Genomic DNA, 15,175 nt, shown 5'->3' with positions numbered 1-15,175 from the left:
TCTCCCACCCTTTTCTTCCCTCATCGTCTCTCCTTTTCCGGTCTCCTTTCGTGCAGACATGATAAATTCTCACCTAATCCCTTATCATATCCAATTAAAACCTTTTGTTGGTCTGGATTCCTCCCCCCTTGTTTGAATTCTGAGACTTTCTGATATATCCTTCTCCGTCCTTTTCTGATTTTCCGAGAAGGGCTGAAACGTCGGCAATATCTCTGTCTCCTATAGATGCTGAAAAGACCAGATGAGTTCCTCCTACATTTCAGTGTGTTTACTACAGTCACAGCATCGGCAGCCTATTGCGTTTCCCCCAGGTGTGAATGCCCTTGGCATTCCAATTTATGCTTTTAATACAAAAACTTCAGTAATTATCAAATTAAATCCTCCAAGTAGGAGGATTATGATAAAAGACAACAGTATTTAAATATTACTCACAACTCAATCTATACACTTCACTTCAAAAGAACTTAACTGATTAGCAAAATTGGTCCCTTGTTTGGCCATGCAGCCGACACATAACATACCTTAAAAACCGAAATAAGTCTTGCAGACATGAAAATACCGTATATTTTGGCATTAAAGTCGACAGCAGATAGGTCAACCCTCCTTTGCTTTAAGCTTCATTTTAATGTTTTATTGTATATCCAGCGTACAAGTCGACGCTCATTTTCTAGCCGTCCGGGCCTCCCAGCAATAACCTGAAATTTTTTGAAAACATCCCAATTGCAAAGTTACAAAGAAGTAAAAAACCTCAGCCTACCAGGCAAGAGCAGGAACCTCGGCCTATGTGGCAGGATTAGCGACCTTGTTCTCTGGAGCAGGAGCAGCGATCTGTTCTCCTGCCAGGAGCAGGAACATCCTACAGGAGCGAGAACCTCCTGTTGGGAGAATGAGGTCATCGCTCCTGCTCCAGAGAACAAGGTTGCCACTTCTGCCACGTGGTAAAAGCGGCAACCTTGTTCTCCGGAGCAGGAGAAGCAACCTCATCCTACATGGCAGGAGTGGCAACCTCAGCTTACTGGGCAGGAACAGTGACCTTAGGCTCCCAGGTAGGAGCAGGGACCTCGGGCTCTATAATTGTAAAATGACTGGGTTATGGCCCGGCAGTGGGGAGGTGTCGGGGAGATGCTTCTGGTTGACTAATATGCCAAAATGGCGATTCCAGGGTTGGCTCATATGCTGAATCAGCATCAGTTTTTGACCTGAATTTAAGGTAGCTAAAATATATCTGGCACAAAAGTTTTTTTTTAGTGATTTTTGAGGGTTTTACGACTACTCATACGCCAAAATATATGGTATATCATTTTGTATCACAACAAACTTTAATGACAATATAAATAAGTTGCACAAACATATTGAATCTCTAGTGTATTTCATCTACCACACTCATCCCTACCAATGGCCGTTGATTGAGTACTTCTCTCATCAGCATCTGAGTTACATTTTTATATGCAGAAAGATTGAGTATTTTCTGTCATTTAAGGTCAGAAAACATACATTTTTATACACTTGTCTGCTTCCATACATATCCCTTCCCACACCATTTTAGCAAACACAAAAGTGAAATATTTCAGCAAGACAGCTTGAATTTATCTCTAATCAAGGTCATTACTAGGTATCTCAGAATTATATCACTGTGTTATACTTCCTATGATATCCATGTCAAAAATGTTCAATTCTTTTAAAGAAAAAAATCATGTTTTATCTGTACAGGTACTGACAAGAGCAGCAAAATAGCACATTTAAACAGTACGAGGGAAAATAAAGAAAGGTACCTTGGTATATTAAACCCTGTTATTTGCTTTCCAGATACTGTCATTTTTGCTACTTTGGGTACGAGGTCAGTATCAACTCTAGTTGGTTGCTCCCTCACTTTGCCTAAGGAACAAATACATTAAAATCAGATAGAAGAGTAATAAACTTAAACATAACAAGACAGCATCATGGGTTCTATTTTTGCTGTAGCTAATAAAAAAAATGACAAAATAATTTTGGAATCTGAGTACTTGCAAAGCAATGTCACTTGAAGGAGCTACATCGCACCTTATCAGAAGTTATTGATTTGAAATATGAACTCTTTCACCAGATGTTACTTGATCAGCTAAGTATTTCTTGCATTTTGTGTTTTCAAATCACAAAATACCTGGCTTTTTGAAACAGTATTTTACAAGTTGGTATCAAACAATTTTGATGTGGGAATGCTCCTTCTTCTGGTTGTAATCTTCCACCAATCCCTTGATAAACAGCTATTTGTGCAGGGAAGTTGCTGATAAGAGTTTCAATTCTTCAGCTAGCCATTGTGAACCAAGTCTGCTTGTCTCATACAATTTACTCTACAACTCACCCCTGATTTGCCTTATCCAAAATTCTACCTCAAACTTCCATTCTCTCCTTTAACTCCTTAAAGCCTAGATTTTTGAACATTTCTTTATCTTTGTTGCTCAGTTTCATATTTTGGCTGAAATTGAACCTGTTTTACTTAAGTTCTACCATATTAGATTGTGCTTTTAGTAAACAAGCTATAATGATCATCTCCTTCAGCCCATTGTTAAAACTTAAAATATACCAAGCAAGTTCCTAGAGAACTATAAACATTAACTTTAGCAGACTACTCGTCTTACTTAATGTTTTAGTATAGCAATGGAAAATATTCAGATGGGTAAAGATTCAGATAATTTTTTTGAAACCATTTCAAGTATTAGTTCACTACAGTTGAAGTCTACAATTCTAATTCTATGAGGGAAATGTGGGATTTTGTTCTTTACAGACACTGACATGACTAATATTACCTGCATATTTGACCAGATGCAGGTATACACACACTTATTACAATACATGATCATTTATTATCTCCTACAGCCACTATTTTTCAATAATCCTCCAATATAACATCTTATTCACAACTTATTTCTCCTTGTCATGCTAATAGATAGTGGAATTTAAACTGGGCATTATGGATGAGGACATATCCTCTCTAATGAATCAGGTCTAAACCGGCTTCCTTCTGTGCAGAATTTTTCTAATATCTTAAATTTTGTTGCAGTTAAATTAAATGACCGACACATGTCTCAATTTCTTTTAGTTTCTAAATATCTTCATATTCCTGAACACTAAAGGAAGTTTCCAAAAAATGTTTTATTGTTAAATATCAATTCATTCAAATGGAGAATAATTTTACTGAAAGTTGAACATTAAAGAATAAAGTCAAAGCTATTAACTTCCAAAATAATTCATCTTCCTTGATAGTCTATCCAAGTTACTATCAAAAATACTGGAAATGTGGTTCAAAAATCTTTGCATTATAAAAATTATCAGCTTGTAGCAGCTCACTGAAGTCTTAGGCACACTGCAGGAGTGACTTAGAAAATTGGCCAAAGTTTCCACATCAAGCCATGGAACAACGACACCCTTCATCCTGAAGGGATTCCAGGTCTGAGAGTTTGTGTTTGTGCATAGAGGTGCACACAGACCACCCGTATGAGAGCCCCTTCAGAGTGCTAAGAAGCAATCATACAACTTGTGTACGGACACATTTACATTCGTAAATGTCCAGAGACATTTACGACTGACCGACTAAAGCCCATTCATTTCGACCTTGATCGGCCCTTACCACGACCCCAATGCGAAGGCATGAATGACCACCTAAGAGTGGTGGGTGGACAGTAATAGCACCAGAGATTTAGCCTCCTATTGCCGGTTCTTGTAGGGGAGAGGGACAAGTAGTGACACACCAAAGGCTTAATTGAACTGGCTCTGGAGGTTTCACATGACATAATGACATCACAATGTGGTGACATAATTCGGAACATGCGGGGTTTTAAAAGCTACGTGTAACTGTTTGAGTAAATAACGTTTACTGAACTTCAACTAGGCTATGATCATTTTCGCGTTCTTCATTTTGCTCCGTGACACAGTTGCTACAAGCCCATATTTTATGGAATTTCAAAAGCCCTTAAATTCAATTTATGCAACAGGTATGTACAATAAGTCACATTTGATTAGGCTTTGTGTATAAAGTATTAATATTTAGCATAGATCAGTCTGGATGGTAAAGGACTAATTTAAATTCAAAGCTGATGAAATGCAAAGATCATCTGTTTGTTGCCTCAATTATCCAACAAGAAACGTGTTGGACATTCATAATCCCATGCCAAGTTTGGCAATATTATACAAAAGTAACAGAAAAATCACAGGTAAAATATTACAGTGCAAGAATTAACAAAGTGCAATCCTATTCTTGAGTTTTAATCTACATTCATGGTTCTCAACCTTTTTCTTTCCACTCATATATCACTTTAAGTAATCCCTGCCATTGATTAGTAAGGGGTTGCTTAAGGTGGTATGTTAGTGCGAAGGGAAGGTTGACGATCACTGCTCTAGACCTAATTATAACTGAAATAGTTTGCTTGAGAAAATTTGTCATTGGCCCATTTCCTTTGGAGTTATGAAACTGTGCACATAACGAGTCAATTAGGTACGATTAAAACTTTTTCTTTCCACCTACCACCTTAAGCAATCCCTTACTAATCAATGGCATAGGGATTACTTAAAGTGGTATATGAGTTGAGAACCACCAATCTACATTATCAGATCATGCAAAATTGCTCTTAACACTTGCACTCCAAAATTAAGAAATATCTCAATCCTGAGTAAAAATATACTTAACGGTAGGTTCTTACTAAACATTATCACATACATCTTCCATGAGAAATCCTATAGATCTCCAGTGAATAAATACATATTTTTTTTTCTTTGGCTTGGCTTCGCGGACGAAGATTTATGGAGGGGTAATGTCCACGTCAGCTGCAGGCTCGTTTGTGGCTGACAAGTCCGATGCGAGACAGGCAGACACGGTTGCAGCGGGTGCAAGGGAAAATTGGTTGGTTGGGGTTGGTTTTTCCTTTGTCTTTTGTCAGTGAGGTGGGCTCTGCGGTCTTCTTCAAAGGAGGTTGCTGTCCGCCAAACTGTGAGGTGCCAAGATGCACGGTTTGAGGCGATATCAGCCCAATGGCGGTGGTCAATACTTGGTGGCCAGTGGAGAGCTCACCATATAACACGATCTTGGGAAGGCGATGGTCCTCCATTCTGGAGACGTGCCCTACCCAGCGCAGTTGGATCTTCAGCAGCATGGATTCGATGCTGTCGGCCTCTGCCATCTCGAGTACTTCGATTTTGGTGATGAAGTCGCTCCAATGAATGTTGAGGATGGAGCGGAGACAACGCTGGTGGAAGCGTTCTAGGAAGACGCTGTTTACATCCGGTACCGCACAGATGGCAGTCTCTTCAATCTGAGGCGCCTGCAAGCTCACACCAAGACACAAGAGCAACTTGTCCATGAACGTGCAGACGATGCCGCTTTAGTTGCCCATTCAGAGCCAGCTCTTCAGCGCTTGACGTCCTGTTTTGCGGAAACTGCCAAAATGTTTGGCCTGGAAGTCAGCCTGAAGAAAACTGAGGTCCTCCATCAGCCAGCTCCCCACCATGACTACCAGCCCCCCCACATCTCCATCGGGCACACAAAACTCAAAACGGCTGCACCATTTCATCGGATGCAAGGATCGACAATGAGATAGACAACAGACTCGCCAAGGCAAATAGCGCCTTTGGAAGACTACACAAAAGAGTCTGGAAAAACAACCAACTGAAAAACCTCACAAAGATTAGCGTATACAGAGCCGTTGTCATACCCACACTCCTGTTCGGCTCTGAATCATGGGTCCTCTACCGGCATCACCTATAAATACATCTATTAACTGAATAAATGGACAAAAATAGACCCAAATTACCTCAAAATATATTCTTTGATTATTCCTAGAATGTACGTAATAATGACAAGGCCTCATTTATTATGTGTCCCAAGGTGGTTATTAACTCAAGATCAATATTTTAATCCCAGATTCACAAAAAGCATTGCAGTTATGCTAAAAATAGACCTTTAGAAGGTCGAGTGAGATAAACTGATGATCCAAGGCACCTTTTCACAAACAAATTTCATCGACATTTTACATTCAAATTTTTAGATACACTTTAATTTCCTTGCAATACACAATCTTAAAAGTGCTGTGATCAAAGAAAACTGGTGCTCACTCCAGTTACCAATAAGAATTGTGTAAAGACATACAGAAAGAAAATAATACTTCATAAATTTAGTGGAGTTTTTTGAGTTAATTACAAATGGGATGATTCTTTGATGTATTGCATTTGAATTTCCAAACAACATTTGATATGGTTCTATATAAAGATTACTGCACAAGACGAGGTGCTCAAGGTATTCAGAATAATGTCTTAAAATTAATCTTGGGATCCTGAAGTTTTCAAGAGTCCTAATTTCTAGCAAAAGTATCAACTCAATTTACATGGTAGATATGAAAAATCTAAGTTTTATCCAAAGTTTCATTAACAAATTCTAGTATTATTATGGTATTGATTGGGTTGGACGGCAGTGGATTAATTAATATTCAACCCATTCTTTCTTGTCTATCCTTTACTGTTTTTGAATTGTTACTCCCATAGATCAGAAACTCCAAGAGTAAGATCAATGAGGGACTGACAGTGCACTTCCAACTCTGTATGTACAATCCTGAGAGTAACTTGCAAGTAGTGCTGCTCTTGATGGTAGAACTTGTGTGTTTGAGAAATGGTATTGGAATAGCCTGTGGGAGAAACTGCATTGCAAGGCTGTCTGCCAGGTGTGGTGCTGGATTGATGAGGGAAAGGTGGGGGCTTGTTTTACATCATGTTTAAGTTTGAGGATTGGCGATGGTGTTGCCCTCAGCCAGGCATATTTAAGTAGGAATATGATTGGATACTAACAAAAAGTCTTAATTAGTAAAGGATATCATCAAGTTTAGTGAGGGAACAAACTACACCTGATGTAATGCAATATTGTGAAATAAAAGTTATCCATTTCAGCAGAAACAATCAAAATGCAAAGTAATATTTAAGTAGTGCAATCTACTCAACACATTGTGCCACTGCATGAGAAACACAAGAGGTTACCAGTGATCAGAAAGGCAAGTTGGATCATGGCCTCCAGTTTAAGGGGTTGGAGAAATGAAGTACAGATATTTTGCAAGACCTGCATGTATAGGGCTGTATTCTGTATTTAAAGGATAGACTTCCCTTGAAATCTATAGTAATTAAAATTTAAAAGAATGAGGAGTAGCCTTACTGAAATATGAGAGGTGCTGATAGCATGGTGGACATTTTTTTTGCTGTGGACTTTAAGATACAACTGAGATGAGTAGGTGGTTCTTCTTTAAAAGGGTGCTGAATATTTGGAGCCAAGACAGCTGAGTCATTACAAGGCAAATTTAGGGAGCTAGCAAATAAATTAAAAAGTATGCCCTCATAAGTAGTAATCTCAGAATTGTTACCTGTGTCATGTGTTGGTGTAGCAAGAGCAGTACAGTTAGAATGAACATATGGCTCACGCAGAGGTACAGGAGGGAGCATTTCAGATTACTGGAGCATTGGAATCAGTTCTGGCCTGGGGGATGGGGATGGGGGGGGGGGGGGGGGAGAAGAATAGTGCAACCAGTACAAACAGTCCACCCCTGTCCAGGTCCAGGATCAAGGTCCTCCAGAGTATTGTTTCCCTTATGCTGCTGGAGAGCATTTAAAATTAATATGGCAGTAATACAGAGGGAAGCAAAAAGAATTTAGAAGATCAAATTATCAAATGCAAAAGGCACAAAAATTATCAGGTTTTAAAAAGATAACTAGTGTAAAGGCCATTTATATGAATATCTGTAGCATTCGAAACAAGGTTAGTGAATGTGACATAAAGGGGTGCTTACAGAAATATTGTTGGAGTGGAGATGATGGGTAAGAAAATATCTGAGGATATCAGTTAAAATGGAAGGATAGGCAAGATGATAAGGGAGGTGGGATAGAACTCTTAAGGAAGAGGGTGATAGGGAGAGATGATACAAGAACCAATGTAGAATATATCTGGATAGAAATTAGGAATAATAAGGGGAAAAAAATTAAATCAAAGATAGGATTTGTCCACAGGCCACCAAATAATAATGTTGCAGTAGCAAATGCAATATCTGATACATGCAAGAATTGAACATTTTTTCAGGGGGATTTTAACATGCACATAGATTGGGTGAATCGAGTTGGTCAAGGTAGTCTTGAAGAAGACTTCAAATAAAGCATCCACAATAGCTTTCTTGAACTTGCAAGGGGGCAAGTTATCTAAGATCTGGTCCTGTGCAATGAAACATGAAAAATTAATGATTTTGTCATTCAGGATCCTCTTCGAGTGATCACAGTATGACTGAATTTCTCATCCAAATGGAGGGTGCAATAGTTCGATCTAAAACCTGTTCATTATGCCTAAACAAAGAGATGAAGGTGCAGTTGGCTGACATAGACTTGAAACACAGATTATCGGGTGGAATAGTTAAGGAATAAACATGGGATATGTGGACAGAAATGGTACCATCAAGCAGACACAACAAGAATTCACAAAGGGCAGCACCTGTTTAACGAATTTATTGGAGTAATTTGAGGTTATTACAAGTGTAGTGGACAAAGAGGATGTTATGTACTAGATTTTCAGAAGGTGTTCAATAAGCTGTTGCAAAAGACTAATCTATAAGTTAAGGATGCGTGGAGTTGCAGGTAATGTTTCAGCATGGTAAAAGATTAGTTAACACAAGAAGCAGAGAGTTGCAATAAATGTTTCTCTTGTACGCAATTAATGGTGAAATTAATGAGTGGAACAAGAGTTGGTGCTGGGCTTGTAAATACCGGAAAGTTCATTGATGATTTGGAAGAGGGCACCAAGAGATGACACTAAATTGAGTGGAAAAGCAAACTTTGCAGAGGATGCTGAGAGTCTGCAGAGAGATATAGATAGGTTACAAGAATGGGCAAGAGTCTGGCAGATGGAGTACAATGTTGGTAAATGTGAGGTTATCCAGTTTGGAAAGAAAACTAGAATCAGACTGTCAATTAAAAAGAGAAAGATTGCAGCATGCTGTCATGAAAAAAGTCTTGGGTGTGCTTGTGCATGAATTGCAAAAGATTAGCTTGCAGGTGCAACAGGTTATTGAGAAGGCAAATGGAACGTTGGCCTTCACTGCTAGAAGGTTTGAATTTAGGAACAGGGATATACTGCTGCTGTGGAGGGTACTAGTGAAGCCATACCTAGAGTAATGCATGCAGCTCTGGTTTCCTTACTTGAGCAAAGTTGTACTGGATTTGGACCTAGTGCAGAGGAAGTTTATCAGGTTGGTTCCAGAGATGAGGAGATATGGAGCCATCTGGGGCTGCACTAACTGGAATTCAGAGGAACAAGATGGGATCTCTTAGAAACATAAAATTATAAAAGGAATAGATAAGATAGAAGCTGAAAAGTGGATTCCACTTGCAGGTGATACTAGAATTAAGGAACATGGTCTGAAAATTCAGGGAAATACATTTAGGACAGAAATGATGAAGAGATGCTTTTTCCAGTCATGAATCTGTGGAATTCTCTATCCAGGGAAGCAGTGGAGGCAACCTCACTGAATATATTTAAAACACATAATTAAGATTTTTGCAAAGGGAATCAAGGTGTATGGGGATAAGACAGGTAGGTGGAGCTGAGTCCATGGCCAGATCAGCCATGATCTTATTAATTGGTAGAGCAGATTGGACAGTTTGAACACCCTACTCCTACTCTTAATATTTTTTCTGTTGTTATTAAGCATATTCAAACCCAAGCTATATGCAGCCTTAAGGGTAATGGGGGAAACAGGAGGGAAGTAAAGCTGTTGCCAAGATCAGGTCATCCTGTTGGTGAAAAGCAACAAGATATGACATTAAATGAGTTGCCATCTGACATGGTGAATGTAGGTTTACTCTTAAGTTTTAATAATAAATTGGATAGTGTAACAGATTATGTTGTGTTTGTATTGTAGATGTTTTTGGGAGATAAATTGGGGCAGGTTTTTTAGTGTGGGTCACATACAAACACTTTAAAACAGATCACATTGAAAATACTGGAGCTCTGCTCATGCTAGACATGTTGGTGCCAAGAGCCTTTGCAAAAACTCTGGAGAGTCCCCAAGAGACTTCACTAATGGATTGTTGTTTACAAAAAGGCAACAGATGAAAGAACCTCTGGAGCCGCAGACTGTCTGGAGTGGAACTTGCTTTTCTAGGAGGGTCATGTGGTTTTCCAAGCAGAGAATGTAAAACAGGTTTTCTCTCAGAGAGAGAGAGAAAATTCAGTTCTGTAGTCAGCAGCAGGGACTGGAACAGGACAAGCTTATGGAAAACCCCATTTGGAAGATGGGTTGTGAGTGCTTAGTTCAGCCTGGTCAAAGCCCTTGTGGTTCATGCAAGAGGAGAAGACTGCTGCCTGATGTTTCACTTGAAATAAAAGAAACAAAAATAAACTTTGTGGTGACCTGAAAGAAAGAGGTTATCATCTGGAGACCCCTGAGGGGGCAAATTTCTTCAGCAAGACACTGAAGTGGGTGATTAAAAAGGAATTAATTGTGGGTGCCCAGCAAACAACAAATCTCTCTCTGATAACCAACAAGAACATTCCTGAGTAGTAACCATTTACTTTTGAAGCACCAAAGCCTGGTGAATTTTATAAATGTTAAATTCTGTGCACAGTATAAGAATTGCCTGCAACCAGTGAACTTGGAGGAATGAGAAGTGAGATTGGACTGTGAATCAAATAACCTATCTGAACTTATACATACATTACATACAAGTGCGCTTTGAATTTGAAGGGGGTTAAGTTAAGTTAATCAAGTCAATAAGTATAATTCTGTTTTCACGTTTAAAGATAATTAAAAGCAACTTTTGTTTAAGTAACCATTTATCTTGGTGAATATCTATTGCTTCTGGGTTTTGGGGTCCTCTGGGCTTGTAACAATAGATACATGGATGGGAGAGTCTGGAGGGTTATGGAATAAATGTAGGTCAGTGGACTAGTGGTATGATGTTTTGACACAGACTAGAAGGGCTGAATGGCTTGTTTTCTGTGCTGTAGTGTTCTATGGAACAGCTATAGAATTAGCATGCAAAACAAATGAACATAAAATTGCAAGGAATAGTGTGTGTCCGTGCTGAAGAGAGAAAAACTGAGCCAAAATATTTGTCACACTTCAGCTGCAATTTTAGGACCTTAAAAAGCCCAAAATGCACATCTTTAATTGAAATGTCAAGTGATTTGGGACTTTTTCACCAATGAAACCAAAGCAGATATAGAGGAGAAAGTGTCAAATCTGTCACTGATTCTCATGTTTAAGCACATTTTCATGATTTTTGCTTCCCCTCCCATACATTTTCAACTCCACATTTCCTTCATAATATTGATTATTTAAAATCTAAATATATCCTTGCAACCTGTTCAGATCATTGTATTAGGTCAGAAAAATACAGTGGGTCATTGAGTCAGTACTGTGGTGTGGATTTTTTTGTCCTATATATGTGGATCATAAAGAGCATTCCCTTTAAAAAAAACTCACCATTCCCTTCATAACATTGGTAACTGAGAATCAAAACACATGCTTACAAACTGTTCAGGTGAATTTATGTGGTTTGGCTGTAAAAGGAAACACTTTAAAAGACCTATACTTTTTTTTAAAAACTCTGATCTCTTGCACACACCTTGGCAAGAAGGACTTGAAGTCTGAACTAAGTCCAAATTATAACCAAGTTCACAAAAATCTACCATACACCTTGCAAACCACAACGCCAACCACTGCACAGGTTCGGCTTGTGGTCAAAGTTGTTTGAGATATGCTTCAGGTGGGGGAAATTAAATACCACAGAGTCCTTCGCTTTGTAAGATTCACACTGAAAACATATTGCCTGTGCAAATCCAAAAATTAGTTTACATTCAGAACTAAATTAAAGTTATGCCATTAAAGCTTTAAACAGACAGGTTTAACTAGAATATTATGAAGAGTTGTTCGAGGATTCATTGCATTAATCTGTTAATTTAATATAGTTCACAGAAATGAACTCATAGCTGTAAACCACAAATGTCTTATAGGCGCTGGTTTCTGCACAAACGACGACTTTCATTGATGGTACGCTCAGCCTACAATATAACAAGTTTTCACCCTGAGGTGATGGATCAAAACTATTTTAGCTCACTTAGAATTTTACTTCCAACGAAGTACATCGTCTTCAAATTCTGAAAAAAAAAAATTTCCACATGCTTTGGGAAAATTATTCCTTTTATTGCCAAATTAAAAGGTAAGTTTCACAATGCAAGCGATCCTGCCAATGCTCACATGGAGGTGCTATTTCATTAGAATTTTACAAACCACATACAATTAAGATCACTTTTGTCTATTCAGCAAAAGGTATCCAAAAAATAATAAAATTCTAAGCAATGAATTTTCAATACTGCTTTGAGAAGGGTGAATCAAGAATACTTCTAAAATGGGTCTTTTCTTTCAGCTGCTCAAAGTATTCAAAAGTTGATGAATTCCCAGATTAGTTTTCAGGGTATAATAAATATAAAACTAGCAACTTATGACACTGGGAATACTTTGCAATTCTAGGTTGCACGATTTTTGATCAATAATGTATTTAAGATCAAAAACAAAATATTCAAAAATGAACAAAATGTTTAATAAACAAACTCCATTTCACTTACTAACTCGGAACAGCAATACGCAAGGCTCCTTTTTTGAAAACTGTTAAGACTGGCTGATTTTGGTTGTCACTAAGATTGCCAAGTTTTGTTATTTAGTTGGATGAGCACTGATGGCAGAAGTTAGTAGTGCTGTATATGGCTCATCAAAACATTTTTGATTGAATATAGTCCAAAATTTAATTATAAAGTACTTTGCCCCAGTATCAATGCTTAGCTTGTTACTCTAGCTTGATCTCTTAAAGCTAACCCCAAGGCTGTTCACACCCTCTTACATGCAAAGAAAATACTGGGAAGATTAGGTGCTGATAAACAAGGTTATTTCCTGCACATATCTAAGGGGATTTCCAGCTAGCAACATCTTAGCCCTATTGCTCCTCACAATGCCAGCTGAAACTGAATGATACGATTTTTGTGCATTTGTCCGACAAGGAAATGAGTGAACTGCTTTAAGATTAAGTGTAATTTTTAGTCAAGAAATTGCAAAATTTGAGGCATTTTAAAAAATGTATTATTTGATGTCAATGGAGAAAAGCGAGTTGCCCTCTGACTATCTATTCTCAACAATTTACCATGTGAATCACTGATACATGGATTACATGGAGAAGAAATAGCATAATTTGGTGGAGAATGTTTTGGTGACAACAGGTGGCATAAAACAAAAACAAAAAAATCCAGGCCACATTTTGTAAAACCAACAAAGATGAAGAACGACTGTTTTGGTGACAACAGGTGGCATAAGACAAAACACAATTAAATTGTCATCACATTGAACAAAGTGCAGACAAATGTTTGTTCAAATATAAGCAATATGAAACATATACATTCACACAGTATTTCATAATCCAACTCACAAAGCAAAATTTTACTTTCCAAATTGACATTCATTCATACAAAATGTTTCAACTATAACAGTGGCCATGGCAAATATGGAAGATCCTTGAGCAATTGCCTAAGCTAATATCACATGTGTAAATGCATGTTTAGGGCAACTCAATTCTTCCCAAAATTTGGGTGGCTGAACAGAATCACCTTTTGTTAGAAGACTGTTTATATTTTTCCCCAATTCTATTTTAGCTTCTTGTTTATTGATCATTTATTTTCCTGTCACCATGTTCTTTCTTAGATTTATTATTGCCCAAGGGGAAATAATAATGCACAACACTGAAAATGTGAGAGCAGATCAGATCGACAGGACTTAAGGAAGCACCCTGAAGTACTATCAACAGAATGATGAAAATTTCAACCTTACAGTTACACTGGGCACATCATTAAAATTATTATTTCCTACTGACTGCTGTAACAATCTTTTCATTTTCCAACAAAATTGATAACAAATATTTTAATTGATAGATGCTACAGTTTTAATTGGTTAAATAAAGGGAAAATTAAGAATCAGGGTGCATAATCTTTGGAAAAAGATGAACATGGAACACAAGGAACACATTTTTAAAATAGAGTAGTTGATGGATACAGATTTTCAAAGTAAATTGGATCAAGGGTAAATCATTTGTACTGTGGGGAGTGAGTCGGGTAAAAGAAGTGACAGGATTTCTCTTCCAAGAGCTGGTGTAGACCATATGTGCCAAACAGCCTTTATGTCAGCAGGAACAATTGTACAATGCTATTCGTGGCCTCAGACACACAAAATTGTTGCATCTGCTGTTCGTGTTTCTCAATTTTAGCCTGCACTTCAATAATAATCTAGATTAGTTTATTTCTATTTTGTCAATCATCCCACTGTATATTTTTTTTTCCATTGAAACCAAAGCATTGCCATTTTCTGATTTCCAAGTTTCAATATCATTTTTTTCTAATTTTCATTGCAAAAAATGTGCAAATTCTGTTTGCTCAGATATTATTAGTTCCTTTCAAATGTTAGACTTTGACCTTGATCATCTAAAATGCCTATTTCACACTTTACTCATTTTAAATGCTGTCTATATTGCTCTCCTGTTTTACTGATGCTGAAGGTGCTAAATTTCCCATTATATATTGCCAAGCTCCTTCACCTTTTTAATCACCTCTTTTAGGAAAGAAAAAAACTCAAACATCGATAATCTATATTCATTTAACCAATTAATTATCCTTCAAAAATCATCACTGCAAACTATTTAAGAACTAAGTGTACGATTCTTGAAACATTGTGGTTATCTAACATTGATGTTAGTTGAGAAATCTTGCCTTTAATAAAGAATGTTCTGATGAGGAATCGAACTGTCATTTGTTTGAAAAGTAAAAGCAACATAATCACACAATTCTTGTGAAATTTAAATTTCATCTTTGGCAAAAGATGGACAGCAACTCTAGAAGTTAAGCAATAATGCATTTCCTGTGAAATGCTTAAGTCACCACTTGACAATGTCATCTACTCCTGGAAAGTGAAGGATATTCCAAAAGACCAGAGAAAATGAAATGAGATGCATCTGAATATGATAAGGGTCTTCCTGCTGTTTGCCATAGACGGGGAGCACTCCTCAACACAGCCACCCAAAGGCCGAAAGACTACACCCTGAATTACTGTACAGATCCTATCCATCTAAAGACATTGTGGACGAC

General features: G+C 37.7%; 1 protein-coding gene and 1 long non-coding RNA gene across 7 annotated transcripts in view; one reads left to right on the top strand and one right to left on the bottom strand.

Moving 5' to 3' along the window:
• hbs1l (HBS1-like translational GTPase) overlaps positions 1-15,175 on the bottom strand; it is a 189,136-nt gene that overhangs the window by 62,759 nt on the left and 111,202 nt on the right. For 3 of the 4 annotated variants that reach the window (XM_069887273.1, XM_069887270.1, XM_069887271.1), the window contains exon 5: positions 1,773-1,875. In XM_069887273.1, coding sequence (XP_069743374.1) covers positions 1,773-1,875 — 103 coding nt within the window. Of the gene's footprint in view, positions 1-1,772; positions 1,876-3,607; positions 3,707-15,175 lie in introns of those variants that run through there. The other variant, XM_069887274.1, reaches the window with a different exon arrangement.
• LOC138736972 (uncharacterized) lies at positions 3,798-13,910 on the top strand. Of its 3 annotated transcripts, XR_011340688.1 has the most exons (4): positions 3,798-3,971; positions 6,511-6,565; positions 12,008-12,213; positions 13,743-13,910. It is a non-coding gene; the product is annotated as an uncharacterized lncRNA (long non-coding RNA). The 3 variants fall into 3 exon arrangements; XR_011340687.1 differs by lacking the exon at positions 6,511-6,565; XR_011340689.1 differs by lacking the exons at positions 6,511-6,565; positions 12,008-12,213.

Source organism: Narcine bancroftii, chromosome 6, assembly GCF_036971445.1.
Source record: "Narcine bancroftii isolate sNarBan1 chromosome 6, sNarBan1.hap1, whole genome shotgun sequence".
Lineage (NCBI taxonomy): Eukaryota > Metazoa > Chordata > Chondrichthyes > Torpediniformes > Narcinidae > Narcine > Narcine bancroftii.
Note: the sequence above shows the minus strand (reverse complement) of the source record. Positions and strands in the feature narration are given on the sequence as shown.